This window comes from Salmo trutta, chromosome 14 (assembly GCF_901001165.1).
Source record: "Salmo trutta chromosome 14, fSalTru1.1, whole genome shotgun sequence".
Lineage (NCBI taxonomy): Eukaryota > Metazoa > Chordata > Actinopteri > Salmoniformes > Salmonidae > Salmo > Salmo trutta.
In genome coordinates this window covers 2,976,314-2,994,393 of record NC_042970.1, presented here as the reverse complement: position 1 = coordinate 2,994,393, position 18,080 = coordinate 2,976,314, and the positions used below count along the sequence as shown (strand labels likewise).

The window sequence follows — 18,080 nt, the reverse complement described above, 5'->3', positions numbered from 1 at the left end:
CAAGCTGACAAGGTTAAAATCTGTCGTTCTGCCCCTGAACAAGGCAGTTAACCCACTGTTCCTAGGCCGTCATTGTAAATAAGAATTAGTTCTTAGCTGACGCCTAGTTAAATAAAGGTAAAATAAAAACTCAACACTCTTAGGTCAACTCAAAAGGTCTAACCCTCATTTAACTAGATCTAGCTCAGCAACTTTAAAAGGGCTCAGACACGCCAATATAATGTGTTGGCTGAGTACTTCGGGAACGTAATTTGTGAATAGTGCGCGCACCGAGTCGACTTGGAGAATCGCGTGAAAAATGTACTGAACGATCGGCAGACGAGCGCCAGACTGCGATGTTTGCGAGCCCTAAACCTCGTTTGGCTATAATAGATCAAAACTCACTTAACCAACTCAAAGTTCTTCACACATGTAGAATGTGTCATCAATACTCCATGAGACAGTGAGAAAAAATACTGTATGTACTCGTAGTTTGTAAACATGCTTGTCAATCAGTGGAGGCTGCTGAGGGATGCCACCAACCTCATGTGTTGTCATTAAACGTCAAGGTGAATAAACAGAATACATTAACCGTTTGAAGATATGAACTCAATGTTCAGTCTAACTCCCCTTCCTGTGCTTTATTCAGGTTCAAATTACATTAGACATTTTAATATCCTAGGACTTCAGTTGCATTACCTTTCCACTTAAACATGGAGTACAAGCAAATTATATTTTTACAGTAGTCGAAGTGATATATTGTACAAAAAAAAAACATTTATATTTTCTTATCTACTCGTTCCTTGTTGAAGTTTTATCTTTCTCCATGGTTATAATACATCACCTTGCTCCAATCATGGGATCAAAACTTTCTGCAGTGTGTTGGACCTTCAACAACTGACACTGTTCAAAGAAATGCACCTTTTATGAATTGATAATCATTTTATTTTATTTGCTGTGACTGTCTATTGTGTTGGTTAATTTCTTTACAATAAAATGAGAGAAACTTATCACAAGTCAGAGTTATACTTAAACTAAATCTTTATTCACTTATTAATAAGGGAGCAGGTCAATACAACACACACATATAAAGTGAATCGATTGAGTGCTCTACGATAATGATGGTCGACGAATCACCCTCAGACGATTCGTTTAGAGATGAATCACCCTCAGACGATTCGTTTAGAGCCCCGAGACAAAAGTACAAAGGTCTTTTACAGCCAAGATACACCCCTTTCAGTCTACATGACAAACAACAGATGTATGGAACGGGTCACAAGGTTAAGATTAGTATGAAAGATACTTGTTATTCACAGCAGACAGTATCTGCTGTAAAAACAGTACTCATTGTGTAGAGACCAGGGTCTGGCCCTGGGGTCATCTCTCCCTGGTACCATATAGAACAGAAACATTAAGTCATGCTATGGAATGCGGTCTCTTTAGGTTTTATCACCCAAAAGACATCGGAAATCTCCTGTCAGTGTTAAATCTCCCAGAGGCCCACTTTCAGTTCACACAGACACAATAGAGTTATAAGAACCCTCTATTCTGTTGCATAAAACAGCCATTTGATGCAATAAAAGTATTATAACAATCTTGTAATTTCTCTCACAGTATTCATACAGTGTTGGGGGGGTTGTCTCCGTCTGCCTGCTGCCGTCTATCTGTCTGCCTGCCTGCTGCCGTTGGACTGTCTGTCTGCCTGCATGCTGCCGTCTATCTGCCTGCCTGCTGCCGTTGGACTGTCTGTCTGTCTGCATGCTGCCGTCTATCTGCCTGCCTGCTGCCGTTGGACTGAACCGTAAACATAATGACCGCTGGCCGGTGCTGCTGTCGCACGTCAGTCACTCTCTTGCAGGTAGACTCCGTTTTGTTCAAGAAAACTAAAACAAAGTCAATCTTTATGGGAAGCTCAGACTTCCTACCCACTCACTCTCACTAAGTGCTGGTTTCCCAGACCTGGTAGGGAGGGCATCCACTCATCATTCATCCCTGGTCACCAGTGGCATGGAAAGGGGTTTCTTTAACAAGCATTATACATTAACCTCTACCAAACTAAACAAACATGTTTGATTAAATGCAGAAAGTGGATGTTTCCCCCCCCCCCTGTCCTGCTTTTCCAGCGGACTGGTGTGGGACTATCCTCCGTAGCTGTGGGCCAGAGGGGACGATTCAGACAAAATAATACAACCATCCATGTGAAAAGGGAGGGGCGTAGGAAGGCAGCAGAGCACTAGGCCGTGGCCTCGATGGTGCATTCTTTAGCCAGGTGACCAGACTTTCCACAGTTGTAGCAGTTGACTTCGCTGGCCTTGCTGCACTGGACGGCAACATGGCCGATCTCACCACACCTGGTGGGAGACAGAGAGGAGAGAGATGAGGTTTAGCGAAGACAAGAGACAGTGTTTTCATTCATTTGTTATTCGGGACAACGTTTTATGTCCTGATATTTAAACAAGAATGCTATAACGTCTCATCTTTTGGAAAGGTGATGTTTAGGCCTGATACCAACTAATTTGTACCGGATACAGAAGTCCTGCCTGCTGATCAACACACACACACACACACACACACAATTCTTGATGTCCATTTATAAAGCTGTTCATGGCTGCCACAACTCAAACATATCACAGGGAAGCAGCTTAACGAGACACTGACATGGTAACAAAACAATATGTTCTCACAGCCCTTCTGGATGTCTATGTGTGTTAACTCACCTGTAACACTTGACCTGGTCACAGCCCTTCTGGATGTGTGATAACTCACCTGTAACATTTGACCTTGTCACAGCCCTTCTGGATGTGTCCGAAGCCTCCACAGGAGTAGCACTTCTGCTCGTTGGCATGGTCACAGTCCCGGGCCACATGGCCGGCCTTGCCACAGTTATAACATACCTGTATAGCATTATAACATGATAACAGTAACACAATGACATAACACCCCGGCCTTGCCACAGTTATAACAGACCTGTATAGCATTATAACAGTAACAATTAAGAATATAATCACCGGCCTTGCCACAGTGATAACACACCTGCATTATATTAGGGGCCTATAAAACCTGCATTGTGGAAAATGTGGACGGAATACAGACGCAGTCAGCATCAGTTGCTGGGACCACTACTATATGTCCAGTCATCCTGCCGACCAAGGAGCGGTCTGAGGAGCTGTTTGGCATAGCAGATAGGCAGCTAGGCTATCAAGCTAGCGGGGTTTTCTTGAGGGCCTGAACGCAGCCTGCAACGCGGTTATCCATTATGGCTGGGACAGCGGACTCTCCTGGGCCTGTTGCTGTCTAGACCCCTGCTATTTGTTGTTGTTATTTTCAATCTTCCCTGAGACCTGCCCTGTCTGGAACTGAGAGGAATAACAGTGTAACCTACGTTGTTACCATGACAAAGACCAAAGCTGGCGGGAGTACCGTTGAGGACAGGTGAAGGATCATTTTAAATACGAACAAAGAGAGTTCTAAAAGCAGCTGTTACAACAAGAAAATATTTTCAAGTGTTTTGTCCAAATACTGGTGGATTCAACTAAATAAAAGAATGGACGACCTGACCAGAGAGGTTCAGGACCTGAGGAACAGTTGTGTGTGTGAATCCGTGATAACAATGACGGAGATATCAGATTATCTCCGAGGGACAATCAAGACGGAACAACATGGCTGTGGACGGAATTGCAGAATCTCCACATGAGACTTGGACGGAGTCTGAGGACAAAGTGAGGGAAATGATCTCTGAGAAATTGAAGATGCACCACAAGAAGATTGAGGTGGATCGCGGCCCACAGGACTGGAAAACCCACCACCGCCCCCGGCCACCGGTCCAGGTGACAGACCAAGGCCGATAGTGGTCAAGTTCCTGAGGTTCAAGGACAAGGTAGCTGTTCTTGAAAGAGCCAAGAACTTGAGAGGACGGTACATCTTCCTCAACGAGGACTATCCTGAAGCTGTGGCCCAGAAGAGGAAAGAACTGATCCCAGACATGAAAGCTGCCAGAGCGCGTGGTGACATTGCTTACATCTGCTATGACAGGCTCAATGTCCACCCTCCCTCCTGGAAGGTATGAGAGCGGCAAGCCTATGGGTTCGTAGCTTCAACCCCGCAGCACACAGGACTGATGCACTTCACAAAATAGATGGGATCATGAGGGAGGAAAATTATGTGGATATATTGAAGCAACATTTCAAGACATCAGTCAGGAAGTTAAAGCTTGGTCGCAAATGGGTCTTCCAAATGGACAATGACCCCAAGCATACTTCCAAAGTTGTGGCAAAATGGCTTAAGGACAACAAAGTCAAGGTATTGGAGTGGCCATCACAAAGCCTTGACCTCAGTCCTATAGAACATTTGTGGGCAGAACTGAAAAAGCGTGTGCGAGCAAGGAGGCCTACAGACCTGACTCAGTTACACCAGCTCTGTCAGGAGGAATGGGACAAAATTCACCCATCTTATTGTGGGAAGCTTGTGGAAGCCTACCCGAAACGTTTGACCCAAGTTAAACAATTTTAAAGGCAATGCTACCGAATACTAATTGAGTGTATGTAAACTTCTGACCCACTGGGAATGTGATGAAAGAAATAAAAGCTGAAATAAATCATTCTCTCTACTATTATTCTGACATTTCACATTCTTAAAATAAAGTTGTGATCCTAACTGACCTAAGACAGGGAATTTTTACTAGGATTAAATGTCAGGAATTGTGAAAAACTGAGTTTAAATTTATTTGGCTAAGGTTTATGTTAACTTCCAACTTCAACTGTATATTCAGAGCCACATCCCTGTAATGCTCAGAGGAGAGCTTATTGCCAAAGCCTTTTCCTTTGGGGTGTTTCTATAGGCAACCAAGTGTTAACAGTCAGTATCTAAATAATGTGTGTGAAATGCTTGATAGTGTATGTGATGTAAACAGAGAGGTCTACTTTCTTGGGGACCTGAATATTGACTGTTTTTCATCAAGCTGTCTGCTCAAGAGGAAGCTTCTTACAGTAACTAGTGCCTGTAATCTGGTTCAGGTTATTAATCAACCTACCAGGGTGTTTACAAACACTACAGGAACAAGATCATCCACATGTATCGATCACATTTTTACTAATACTGTAGAACTTTGTTCTAAAGCTGTATCCGTACCCATTGGATGCAGCGATCACAATATAGTGGCTATATCCAGGAAAGCCAAAGTTCCAACAGCTGGGCCTAACATAGTGTATGAGAGATCATACAAAAGATTTAGCTGTGACTCTTATGTCGATGATGTTACAAATATTTGTTGGTCTGATGTGATTAATGAGGAGCATCCATACGCTGCACTTGATGAATTTATGAAATTGCTTCTAATTATTGAAAAACATTCATGTTAAGAAACTGACTGCTCGAACTGTTAAGGCTCCACGGATTGATGAGGAATTAATAAACTGTGTAGTTGAAAGAGATGGGGCAAAAGGAGTGGCGAATAAGCCTGGCTGTACATCTGACTGGCTGACTAACTGCAAATTATGTGACTAAACTCAACAAAAAGAAGAAACTGTATTATGAAGCCAAGATCAATGATAAAGAAAAATGGGAAAAAACGTAAAACTATAAATTATATTATGGGCAGAAATTCAATTCCATCTTTCATCAAATCAGATGGAAATTATTTCATTAATTACAAACTTAGGCAGGAAATGCCAACAACAAACAGGTCTATTTTTACCAATGACCTGGCACTGGCATTAAACTAGAGATCAACCGATTAATTGGCATGGCCGATTATTTAGGGCCGAATTCATGTTTCCATAACAATCGGTAATCAGACTATTTGGACGCCGATTATGGCCGATTACATTGCAATCCACGAGGAAACTGCGTGGCAGGCTGACCACCTGTTATGCAAGTGCAGCGTCAAAAGGACCTTGTGGCTGCAAGGAACCAAGGTAAGTTGCTAGCTAGCATTAAACTTACCTTAGAAAAAACAATAAATCTTTACATAATCACTAGTTAACTACACATGGTTGATATTACTAGGTTAACTAGCTTGTTCTGCGTTGCATATAATCAATGCGGTGCCTGTTAATTTATCATCGAATCACAGCCTACTTCGACTTCGCCAAACGGGTGATGATTTAACAAAAGCACAATCGTTGCACAAATGTACCTAACCATAAACATCAATGCCTTCCTTAAAATCAATACACAGAAGTATATATTTTTAAACCTGCATATTTAGTTAAAAGAAATGCATGTTAGCAGGCAATATTAACTAGGGAAATTGTGTCACTTCTCTTGCGTTCAGTGCAAGCAGAGTCAGGGTATATGCAGCAGTTTGGGCCGCCTGGCTCGTTGCGAACTGTTGAAAGGCCATTTATTCCTAACAAAGCCTGTAATTAATTTGCCTGAATTTTACATAATTATGACATAACATTGAAGGTTGTGCAATGTAACAGCAATATTTAGACTTAGGGTTGCCACCCGTTAGATAAAATGCATAACGGTTCCGTATTTCACTGAAAGAATAAACGTTTTGTTTTCGAAATGATAGTTTCCGGATTTGACCATATTAATGACCAACGGCTCGTATTTCTGTGTGTTTATTATAATTAAGTCTATGATTTGATAGAGCAGTCTGACTGAGCGGTGGTAGGCAGCAGCAGACTTATAAGCGTTCATTCAAACAGCACTTTACTGCGTTTGCCAGCAGCTGTTAGCAATGCTTGAAGCACAGCCCTGTTTATGACTTCAAGCCTATGAACTCCCAAGATTAGGCTGGCAATACTAAAGTGCCTATAAGAACATCCAATAGTCAAACGTATATGAAATACAAATTGTATAGAGAGAAATAGTCGTTGCGTCATAATTGCTATAAATAATAACGACAACCTAAAACTTCTTAACTGGGAATATTGAACCACCAGCTTTCACATGTGCTGAGCAAGGAACTTAAACGTTAGCTTTTTTACATGGCAAATATTGCACTTTTACTTTCTTCTCCAACACTTTGTTTTTGCATTATTTAAACCAAATTGAAAATGCCTCATTATTTATTTGAGACTAAATTGATTTTAGTTATGTATTATATTAAGTTAAAATAAAAGTGTTCATTGTTCATTCAGTAGTGTTGTAATTATTACACATATATATAAAAAATATATATAATTATTATTAAAAAAATGTAATTCGTCCGATTAATCGGTATTGGCTTTTCTTGGTCCTCCAATAAATCGGTATCGGCGCTGAAAAATCATAATCGGTCAACCTCTACATTAAACAAAGCCTGTGTGTTCATGTATGCTGTTGATTCAACCACAGTCGCATCAGTAACCACAGCTAATGAAGTCACTGAAACCCTTAACAAAGAGTTGCAGTCTGTTTTGGAATGGGTGGCCAGTAATAAACTGGTCCTGAACATCTAAAACTAAGAGCTTTGTGTTTGGTACAAATCATTCCTTAAGTTCTAGACCTCAGCTGAATCTGGTAATGAATGGTGTGGCTGTTGAACAAGTTGAGGAGACTAAATTACTTGGTGTTACCTCAGATTGTAAACTGTCACGGTCAAAACACATAGATTCAATGGTTGTAAAGATGGGGAGAGGTCTGTCCGTAATAAAGAGATGCTCTGCTTTTTTGACACCACACTCCACAAAGCAAGTCCTGCAGGCTCTAGTTTTGTCTTATCTTTATTATTGTCCAGTCATGTGGTCGAGTGCTGCAAGGAAAGATCTTTAAGCTGCAGCTGACCCAGAACAAAGCGGCATGTCTTGCTCTTTAAAAACATTTAAATGTTTTATCCCAGGCCGTCATTGTAAATAAGAATATGTTTTTAATTGACTTGCCTAGTTAAATAAAAAAATGAGATTGTGTTAAATCCCACATTTTTTACATAGTCAACTACACACAGATCTGACACACACACTTACCCCGCCAGACATGCCACCAGGGGTCTTTTCACAGTCCCCAAATACAGGCTTTATTACAGAAACACCGCTAACCAAACAACAGTGCTAGGTGGCTGTGCTACAGAAACACTGTTAACCAAACAACAGTGCTAGGTGGCTGTGCTACAGAAACACTGCTAACCAAACAACAGTGCTAGGTGGCTGTGCTACAGAAACACTGTTAACCAAACAACAGTGCTAGGTGGCTGTGCTACAGAAACACTGCTAACCAAACAACAGCGCTAGGTGGCTGTGCTACAGAAACACCGCTAACCAAACAACAGTGCTAGGTGGCTGTACTACAGAAACACCGCTAACCAAACAACAGTGCTAGGTGGCTGTACTACAGAAACAACGCTAACCAAACAACAGTGCTAGGTGGCTGTACTACAGAAACACTGTTAACCAAACAACAGTGCTAGGTGGCTGTGCTACAGAAACACTGCTAACCAAACAACGGTCTCTGGCTGGTGAACACTTGTATTAAAGGAAACTACACCACCCCCCACAACAACAAAAAACAGAATCGGGCAAAAAAATTAAAAGTGATTTTATAGGGACCTAATAATAACATGAGCACACCGGCCTGCATAATAATACTACAACACCCAAGCCTTGACAGATATAACACACCTGTTCCCTCTCCTTCTTGGGCTCCTTACAGTCTCTGGAGATGTGTCCTCCACGACCACAGTTATAACACGCTGCAGAAACACAGGACAGTTATAACACGCTGCAGAAACACAGGACAGTTATAACAGAAAAACAGAACAGTTATAGCAGAAACACAGAACAGTTATAGCAGAAACACAGAACAGTTATAGCAGAAACACAGGACAGTTATAGCAGAAACACAGAACAGTTATAGCAGAAACACAGAACAGTTATAACACGCTGCAGAAACACAGAACAGTTATAGCAGAAACACAGAACAGTTATAACACACTGCAGAAACACAGAACAGTTATAACAGAAACACAGAACAGTTATAGCACGCTGCAGAAACACAGAACAGTTATAACAGAAACAGAGAACAGTTATAACACGCTGGGAGAGAACTAACACATACAGGAACATCTCACTAACCCAACATCAGACTACCAGTCAAACTTCTAAATTGGTGTGATGTCCACACAAGTGTGGTCAACATTGTTCTAAGATGGAGACGTCCTCACCATCCTCAGTCCTCTCACAGTCCCTGGCGACGTGACCAGGCTCTCCACAGCGATAGCAGAACAGATCTGAGGAACAGGAAGAACATTATTATTGGAAAATCACATCATTGCTTTGCTAGACATGTGGCAATAGGAATTGACTTAGAAGTTAACACACAGGCTCAGTGCTGCCCAGGGCCACGTTAGCACACAGGCTCAGTGCTGCCCAGGGCCACGTTAGCACACAGGCTCAGTGCTGCCCAGGGCCACGTTAGCACACAGGCTCAGTGCTGCCCAGGGCCACGTTAGCACACAGGCTCAGTGCTGCCCAGGGCCACGTTAACACACAGGCTCAGTGCTGCCCAGGGCCACGTTAGCACACAGGCTCAGTGCTGCCCAGGGCCACGTTAACACACAGGCTCAGTGCTGCCCAGGGCCACGTTAGCACACAGGCTCAGTGCTGCCCAGGGCCACGTTAGCACACAGGCTCAGTGCTGCCCAGGGCCACGTTAACACACAGGCTCAGTGCTGCCCAGGGCCATGCTCTGGAACACCAAACAGGAGAAAACATTTTGAAACTGAGTTGCATGGGAAGGTTGAATACTACCTGAACATTAATTTACAGTTTCAAAGCGTTTTTACTAAAACTTTGCCCTTTCATTTATCCTTTAATGTAGTCAGTACCTTACCTTTCCCTGTCTATTGATCACTACCCTGTAATGTAGTCAGTACCTTACCTTTCCCTGTCTATTGATCACTACCCTGTAATGTAGTCAGTACCTTACCTTTCCCCGTCTATTGATCACTACCCTGTAATGTAGTCAGTACCTTACCTTTCCCCGTCTATTGATCACTACCCTGTAATGTAGTCAGTACCTTACCTTTCCCCGTCTATTGATCACTACCCTGTAATGTAGTCAGTACCTTACCTTTCCCTGTCTATTGATCACTACCCTGTAATGTAGTCAGTACCTTACCTTTCCCCGTCTATTGATCACTACCCTGTAATGTAGTCAGTACCTTACCTTTCCCCGTCTATTGATCACTACCCTGTAATGTAGTCAGTACCTTACCTTTCCCTGTCTATTGATCACTACCCTGTAATGTAGTCAGTACCTTACCTTTCCCCGTCTATTGATCACTACCCTGTAATGTAGTCAGTACTTTACCTTTCCCCCTCCCGCGGCCCTTGCCTCGTCCCCGCCCGGCATTCGGACAGTTCTTGATCCAGTGGCCGGTACGTCCGCATCCAAAACACTCATTACTACTCATCTCCACTAGTTCCTACAACCTGAGGAGAGAGACAGACACATACAGTCAGCCCTAATATAGCCAGACAGTCTAGGGCTGTCCCCGATTAAACAAAATCTTGGTAGACCAAAAGTCATTTGTTCTTCGACCAATTGATTTCTCTAAATATTTCAATGTGTAATTTTTTCATATAGAGACACACCCTATGTGTTTGAATAAAATCAACTATGTGCATTGAGCTGGTTTGATGCTTTAAGCTTAAGTTTTGATGCCTCAAGAGGGTGCCAGAGATCTAGATAAGGAGAAGAGAAAACCCTTAACCTGACCCAACCATTCTCCTCCCGCTCCTGCTGGCTTTCGCTGATTCTGCCATTACTCTAGGAGTCGTCAACCTTTCTCATGTTGTATGCCAGTTTATTTTACCATTTCTACCGATCTGCTTGCCAGTTATGGTTTTCATATGCAAATTTTCATGAAACTGTTTAATTTATTATAACGTCTTTATTTCTTCAAAATTCTATCCAAATCTAAATGAAAACAAACAAACCTAAAAGGTAACTTCTATTTCCGTTGCCAACTACGTAAAAATAGCCTACATAAAGCCCCCCCAAAAATAACATTGCAGCCTGCAGGTAGAAAATATCCTGGTAAAACTAAATATCCTATAAATCACATTTGCAGACAGGCCATGTGTAGCCACAAACTTGCAACATTGTATAAAATATTCTGGGCCCTCAGAGTTTCCCACGCCAGTGAGCTCGGGACAGTCCACATTTGTGGACACACTCCGACAACGAGAAGACTGGAAAAATAATATTGAATGCATTAAAATAAATGTATATGATTTGAGAATCTGGATGAGAGAATACCAAGAGTGTGCAAAGCTGTCATCAAGGCAAAGGAAGGCTACTTTGAAGAATGTCAAATATATTTTGATTTGTTTAACACGTTTTTGGTTACTACATGATTCCATATGTGTTATTTCATAGTTTTGATGTCTTCACTATTATTATACAATGTAGAAAATAGAAAAAATAAAGAAACTTTTGAATGAGTAGGTGTGTCCAAACTTTTGACTGGTACTGTACACACACACACACACACACACACACACACACACACACACACACACACACACACACACACACACACACACACTGCATTCAGACCCCTTCCCCTTTTCCACATTGTTACGTTACAGCCTTATTATAGAATGTATTCAATAAAATGTTTTTCCTCAATCTACACACAACACCCCATAATGACAAAGTGAAAGAAAACAGAAATACTTTATTTCCATAAGTATTCAGACCTTTTGCTATGAGACTTGAAATTGAGCTCAGGTGCATCCTGTTTCCATTGATCATCCTTGAGATGTTTCTACAACTTTATTGGAGTCCACCTGTGGTAAATTCAATTGATTGGACATGATTTTGAAAGGCACCCACACCTGTCTATATAAGGTCCAACAGTTGACTGTGCATGACAGAGCAAAAACCAAGCCATGAGGTGGAAGGATTTTCCCATAGAGCTTCGAGACAGGATTGTGTTGAGGCACAGATCTGGGGAAGGGTACCAAAACATTTCTGCAGCATTGAAGGTCCCCGAGAACACAGTTAAGACCATCCAATAGTCAAAGGTATATGAAATACAAAATGGTATAGAGAAATAGTTCACGCATCATAATTCCTATAATAACTTCAACCTGAAACTTCTGAACTGGGAATATTGAAGACTCATGTTAAAAGGAACCACCAGCTTTCATATGTTCTCATGTTCTGAGCAAGGAACTTAAACATTAGCTTTTTTACATGGCACATATTGCACTTTTACTTTCTCCTTCAACACTTTGTTTTTGCATTATTTAAACCAAATTGAACATGTTCATTATTTATTTGAGACAAAATTGATTTTATTTATGTATTATATTAAGTTAAAATAAGTGTTCATTCAGTATTGTTGTAATTGTCATTATTACAAATTATATATATAAAAATCAGCCGATTAATCGATATTGGCTTTTTTTGGTCCTCCAATAACCGGTATTGGCGTTGAAAAATCATAAATCGGTCAACCTCTACTCTGGAGAGACCTGAAAATAGCTGTGCAGCGACATTCCCCATCCAACCTGACAGAGCTTGAGAGGATCTGCAGAGAAGAATGGGAGAAACTCCCCAAATACAGGTGTGCCAAGCTCGTAGCGTCATACCCAAGAAGACTTGAGGTTGTAATCGCTGCCAAAGGTGCTTCAACAAAGTACTGAGTAAAGGGTCTGAATACTTATGTAAATGTGATATTTCCGTTTTTATTTTGAAGAAATTAGCAAACATGTCTAAAAACATGTTTTTGCTTTGTCATTATGGAGTAGTGTGTAGACTAGACATTTTTTAAATAAGGCTGTAACGGAACAACATGTGGAAGAATTCAAGGAGTCTGAATACTTTCCGAATGCACTGTAAATCCCCAATCATACTAGGCCAGTGATTCTCAACGTGGGGGTCGCGGGAGGATTTTAAGGGGTCGCAGGAATATATAAAAAAAAAAAAAATATTATTTTGAAAGGTAACCGCTGCAAATAAACTTTTATTTTGAAAGGATACCATCGCACCGCTTATTGTTGCTGACTTTACACGTGCAGAGTGAAATGGCTAGCTATTTTCAGAGGGTTGGCACATCCTCACTGACCAATACAATAACGTTCTCGCCCCACACACACACACACAAACACTGATCCAATGAAATGACAGATTTCTCAACACACACACACTGATCCAGTAAAAATGTCGTTCTGCAACATTGCACATGTAGGCTAGCTGTCAGATTAAAATCATGGACCAGTTTTTAAAAGGTGCAGCTTCCTCTTTGTCTACTGCTGCTTCCAATGTCAACAAGGCAGACAACCCGGTCCCTGTCAAGAAGAGAAAATACCACCCCGACTTCATCAAATACGCTTTTACATATATAGAAGACAGGCAGGGTGAGTGTAGACCGCTGTGCATCCTATGGAATGAGCTGTTAGCCAATGAGAGCATGAAACCCTCCAAAAGGATAAGGCATCTGGACACCAAGAATCCAAGCCAAAGATAAGACAGCTGACTGTAAAATAAAATGTCAATATCTGGAGGCCTCACAAGATTCATTGAATAACGACTGAACGGTACAAGAAAAGGCACTTTGCGCATCACGCCTTGTGGCCCAGCGCATTGCTAAGTGCAAAAAAGCCCACACCAGCTCAGAGGATCTCATACTCCCTGCTGCGATTGATATGTGCACTGAAATGTTGGGAGAGTCAGCCACCAACAAACTTAAAACCATCATACCCTTATCCTTGACACCATGAGGAGGAGAATCCAGGAAATGTCAGAGGACAACGCGCCAGACATCAGAGCGCATCAGTGCAAGTGGACATTACGCACTGCAGCTTGATGAATCGTCGCTTTGTTGAGCTTCAAGCTGAGATTTCTGAAAGAAACGTGGCAAACAAGTCACCTCTGACTGAACATTTCGATTGTGAGGAATGGCTCGCGAAGGTTGCCTACCTGCCGGGTATTATTGATCATCTGAATTTGCTCAATGTGCCAAAGAAAGGGACCGGGGTACAATCGATTTGAACAGATGGACAAAGTGGATTCCTTCAAGATGAAGCTTACTCTTTGGGCAAATCATGTTTCTAACGGGAGGATTGACATGTTTCCCAATGCTGATTTCAAGATTCAGAATCTGATCAACAAAGCGCACGGTGACACACTGAAAAAACCTGTTAACCTCTACAGGATCGGTGGGTCCAACGCATCACCGGGGGCAAACTACCGGCCCTCCATGACACCTACAGCACCCGATGTCACAGGAACAACCACCCGAGCCACTGCCTGTTCACCCCGCTATCATCCAGAAGGCGAGGTCAGTACAGGTGCATCAAAGCTGGAACCGAGAAATTGAGAAACAGCTTCTATCTCAAGGCCATCAGACTGTTAAACAGCCAACACTAACTCAGAGAGGCTGCTGCCTACATCATTAGTCACTTTATACAATGCAACTCTAAATAATGCCACTTTAATCATGTTTACATATCTCACATTACTCATAGCACATGTATATAGTTATTTTATATATTGCACCTTGCCTATGCCGCTCGGCCATCACTCATCCATATACTTATATGGACATTCTCATTCACCCCTTTTAGATGTGTGTATTAGGTTGTAGTTGTTGTGAAATGGTTAGATTACTTGTTAGATATTACTGCACTGTTGGAACTAGAAGCACAAGCATTTCGCTACACTCGCATTAACATCTGCTAACTATGTGTATGTGACAAATTAAATTTGATTTGAAGTGAAGAGTGCCAAGAAGACAGCTGCAATATGACATTACAAAATGGAATCAATAGTCCATAATATTGGGTCGCGATTTAATTGTCATTGTCAAATTTGGGTCCCCAGGCAAAATCAGTTGACAACCACTGTAACTAGGCGATGTCATACTCCGGCAACATTCCCTCCATACCTGTTAAAAAGGAAGTTAAATATTTAGGAGTTGTTATCACTAAAAACGTTTCAGATAGAGAATCTTTAAACATCAAAAACAGGATTAATTCCATTCTTTTGTCCAAGACAGATGGTTTATCTAGAATAATTTACCCAAGTCAGTCCCTTTTTTCTTTCTTCTAATAACATTCAAGAAAGTAAATTCTGTTATTTAGATTTGTTTGGAGGAATAAAACGCATTATATTCGGAAATCACAATTAGTGAAAGACTATGATCGTGGAGGATTACAGGATTACAGGCTATTGATTTTGAATCGTTAGTGGGTGCTTTTAGAATTAAATGGTTGAAATGATGTCTGTCTAATCATGGAAAAATTCCTCTCTTTTTTTTCATTGAACTGTAACAATTTTCTAAATCCCTCAAACTTGTGAAATTTAAAAAGTTGAAAAAATTAGAAGTCTTGTCTCTGAATGTCTGTTAATGTCTCATTGTTACATATTAATGATGTCCTGAATTTCTTTTGGGGGGGGGGGCGAGGGGTTTGCCTTGTGTTATATTATTTAAAAAAAAATGTAATTGTATTCACAGGAATGTCCCTGTATTGATGTGTGATATTGTTATTATTGTTGCGATAAAAAAAATTAGAAATAGGCGACGTCGCTACGCTCATTCCCACGCCGAACTACGCATGTGCAAACCGTCAAATCAAAAATGCACTCTTATATAAAGTTGTTTTTAATTAAAAATGAAAACGTGTCAGTTTGTCATTTTCACGCGGTTGGAGTATTAACATGTTCAATCCAGGTTGCGCCTTTACATTTGGGGAAATGTTGAGAAGTGAACAATCCTTCCTGAGACTTCTCAAATCCCGGCCTGCGCGGTCGGAAGTCTCGCGGGGTTTAGAAACCGTGTAGTCTTCGATACCACTGTATCTGTCTACGGTGGCTAACTAGGTAAACAACACCAAAACAAAGACGATATGCGTTTTATAAAAATCATTTCAAATTGTGAGTTCAATACATTTGCTGATTTTTTTTCTCGAGACAAAGTCTGGATCTGGAAAAAATAAATAATTAAATTCTGCACCTTTCCCGCTCGCAGTAGACCAAAGTGCGTTGTAAGAAAATGTATTTAACGTTAGCTAGCTAGCCAAGGAATCACAGCAGCTCGTCGTGCATTTATTTACATTTCGGTCGTACTTTAGACAGACTGCGAATCTTTACGACACATGTGAAGTATTTAAACATATCTTCCACAGGTTATATTGTTGTCCTTTATTACAGCCACTCACCTCAGACTGCGCCTGGTTGTTTTCGGTCTCTCCTCTGCGCCACACGCGGTTTGCACACGGTCCTGTCCTTCTCCCCTCCACATGGGCGCTGCTTCTGCACACGGCTCTGCTCTGGTTTTCAGACAGTTACATTAAGTCGGCCCCCCATACTAGGCCTCTGTGTTTATACTGCATGTATCTGTTGGAAGGAGCCTTGTTAAACCGTCACGCCATGTACAGTAAAAAAATAAAAGAGTTAAATGGATGAAACAATCAGTGGAGTGAGGAGAAAATGAGAGGTGCTCTGACAGAGCAGAGTCAGGACATGTACCTCTAGACTCCAGGAGCTGGCAGGCTTCTGGTAAAAATAGCTTTCTCCCTACAATTAGGGTTAAGTGCCTTTCTCAAGGGCCCCCCCACACACACAATTTTACGCTGCCTCTACTCTCTGTTTATTATCTATGCATAGTCACTTTAACTCCTACATGTACATATTACCTCGACTAACCTGTGCCCCCATACATTGACTTTGTACCGGTACCCCCTGTATATAGCCTCGCTACTGCTATTTTACTGTTGCTCTTTAAATATTTTTAACTCAACACTTATTTTTCTTAAAACTGCATTGTTGGTTAAGGGCTTGTAAGTAAGCTTTCTCTGTAAGGTTGTATTCGGCTCGTGACAAATAAAATTTTATTTGATTTTGACTGACAGTAGCCTCGTCTTCAACATGGAGTTCCTGAACTTGATGAAGGAGCACAACGTCCATGTCATGTCCTCCCTTTCGCCACATACCCAGACCACCGATAAGGCCGTCTTCAGGACACTGGTGTAACACAGTTTCTCTAGGGCTCCCTGCAAGGTCGGCGTTCACCCCCAATTTATTAATCAAATGTGTTAGCCAGACAGCCGCTCACAAAGTAGACTACCGATCCCTGTCTATAGTGCCGAAGTATCAAACCTTTGATAGATTTCTATGGTGCCAGGGCATAGTTTAACTTTAGCTAATGGATAAATGTTAATTGGTAGGCCTATTTGGCTGTCCTTTTCTCAGGAACGCCTAACATTTCAAATCAAATTTTATTGGTCACATACACATGGTTAGCAGATGTTATTGCGAGTATAGCGAAATGGTCGAATCCGGAAACTATCATTTCGAAAACAAAACGTGTATTCTTTCAGTGAAATACGGAACCGTTCCATATTTTATCTAACGGATGGCATCCCTAAATCTAAATGTTGCTGTTACATTGTACAACCTTCAATGTTATGTCATAATTAATTACGGCCTTTGTTAGGAATAAATGGACTTCACACAGTTCGCAATGAGCCAGGCGGCCCATACTGCTGCATATACCCTGACTCTGCTTGCACTGAACACAAGAGAAGTGACACAATTTCCCTAGTTATAAGAAATTCATGTTAGCAGGCAATATTAACTAAATATGCAGGTTTAAAAATATATACTTGTGTATTGATTTTAAAGAAAGGCATTGATGTTTATGGTTAGGTACATTGGTGCAACGACAGTGCTTTTTTTGCAAATGCGCTTGTTAAATCACCTGTTTGTCGAAGTAGGCTGTGATTCGATGAGAAATTAACAGGCACCGCATCGATTATATGCAACGCAGGACACGCTAGATAAACTAGTAATATCAACCATGTGTAGTTAACTAGTGATTATGTTAAGATTGATTGTTTTTTATAAGATAAGTTTAATGCTAGCTAGCAACTTACCTTGGCTTCTTGCTGCCCTCGCGTAACTGCCACGCAGGCTCCTCGTGGAGTGCAATGTAAGGCAGGTGGTTATTGCATTGGACTAGTAACCGGAAGGTTTCAAAAATGAATCCCCGAACTGACAAGGTAAAAATCTGTCGTTCTGCCCTGAACAAGGCAGTTAACCCACCGTTCCTAGACCATAATTGAAAATAAGAATGTGTTCTTAACTGACTTGCCTAGTTAAATAAAGGTATGTAAAAAAATATATATATAAAAATCGGCATATCGGTGTCCAAAAATACTGATTAC

The 18,080-nt window shown here is 41.3% G+C and overlaps 2 protein-coding genes across 2 annotated transcripts in view; one reads left to right on the top strand and one right to left on the bottom strand.

Annotated features, from left to right (window-relative positions):
• Positions 1–1,728: 1,728 nt before the first annotated feature.
• On the bottom strand, positions 1,729–16,353 carry LOC115207242 (cellular nucleic acid-binding protein). The gene is made up of 6 exons (XM_029774216.1): positions 16,074–16,353; positions 10,213–10,334; positions 9,065–9,130; positions 8,523–8,593; positions 2,746–2,873; positions 1,729–2,330 (listed from the first exon to the last, which is right to left on the bottom strand). Exons 2-6 carry the CDS (start codon positions 10,313–10,315, stop codon positions 2,213–2,215), a joined length of 486 nt encoding a protein of 161 aa, XP_029630076.1. The 5' UTR covers positions 10,316–10,334; positions 16,074–16,353; the 3' UTR covers positions 1,729–2,212.
• Positions 16,354–16,897: 544 nt separating this feature from the next.
• nuf2 (UF2 component of NDC80 kinetochore complex) overlaps positions 16,898–18,080 on the top strand; it is a 33,300-nt gene continuing 32,117 nt past the window's right edge. The window contains exon 1 of the mRNA XM_029774214.1: positions 16,898–16,914. The gene's annotated coding sequence lies outside the window, so the exon portion shown is untranslated. The remainder of the gene's footprint in view (positions 16,915–18,080) is intronic.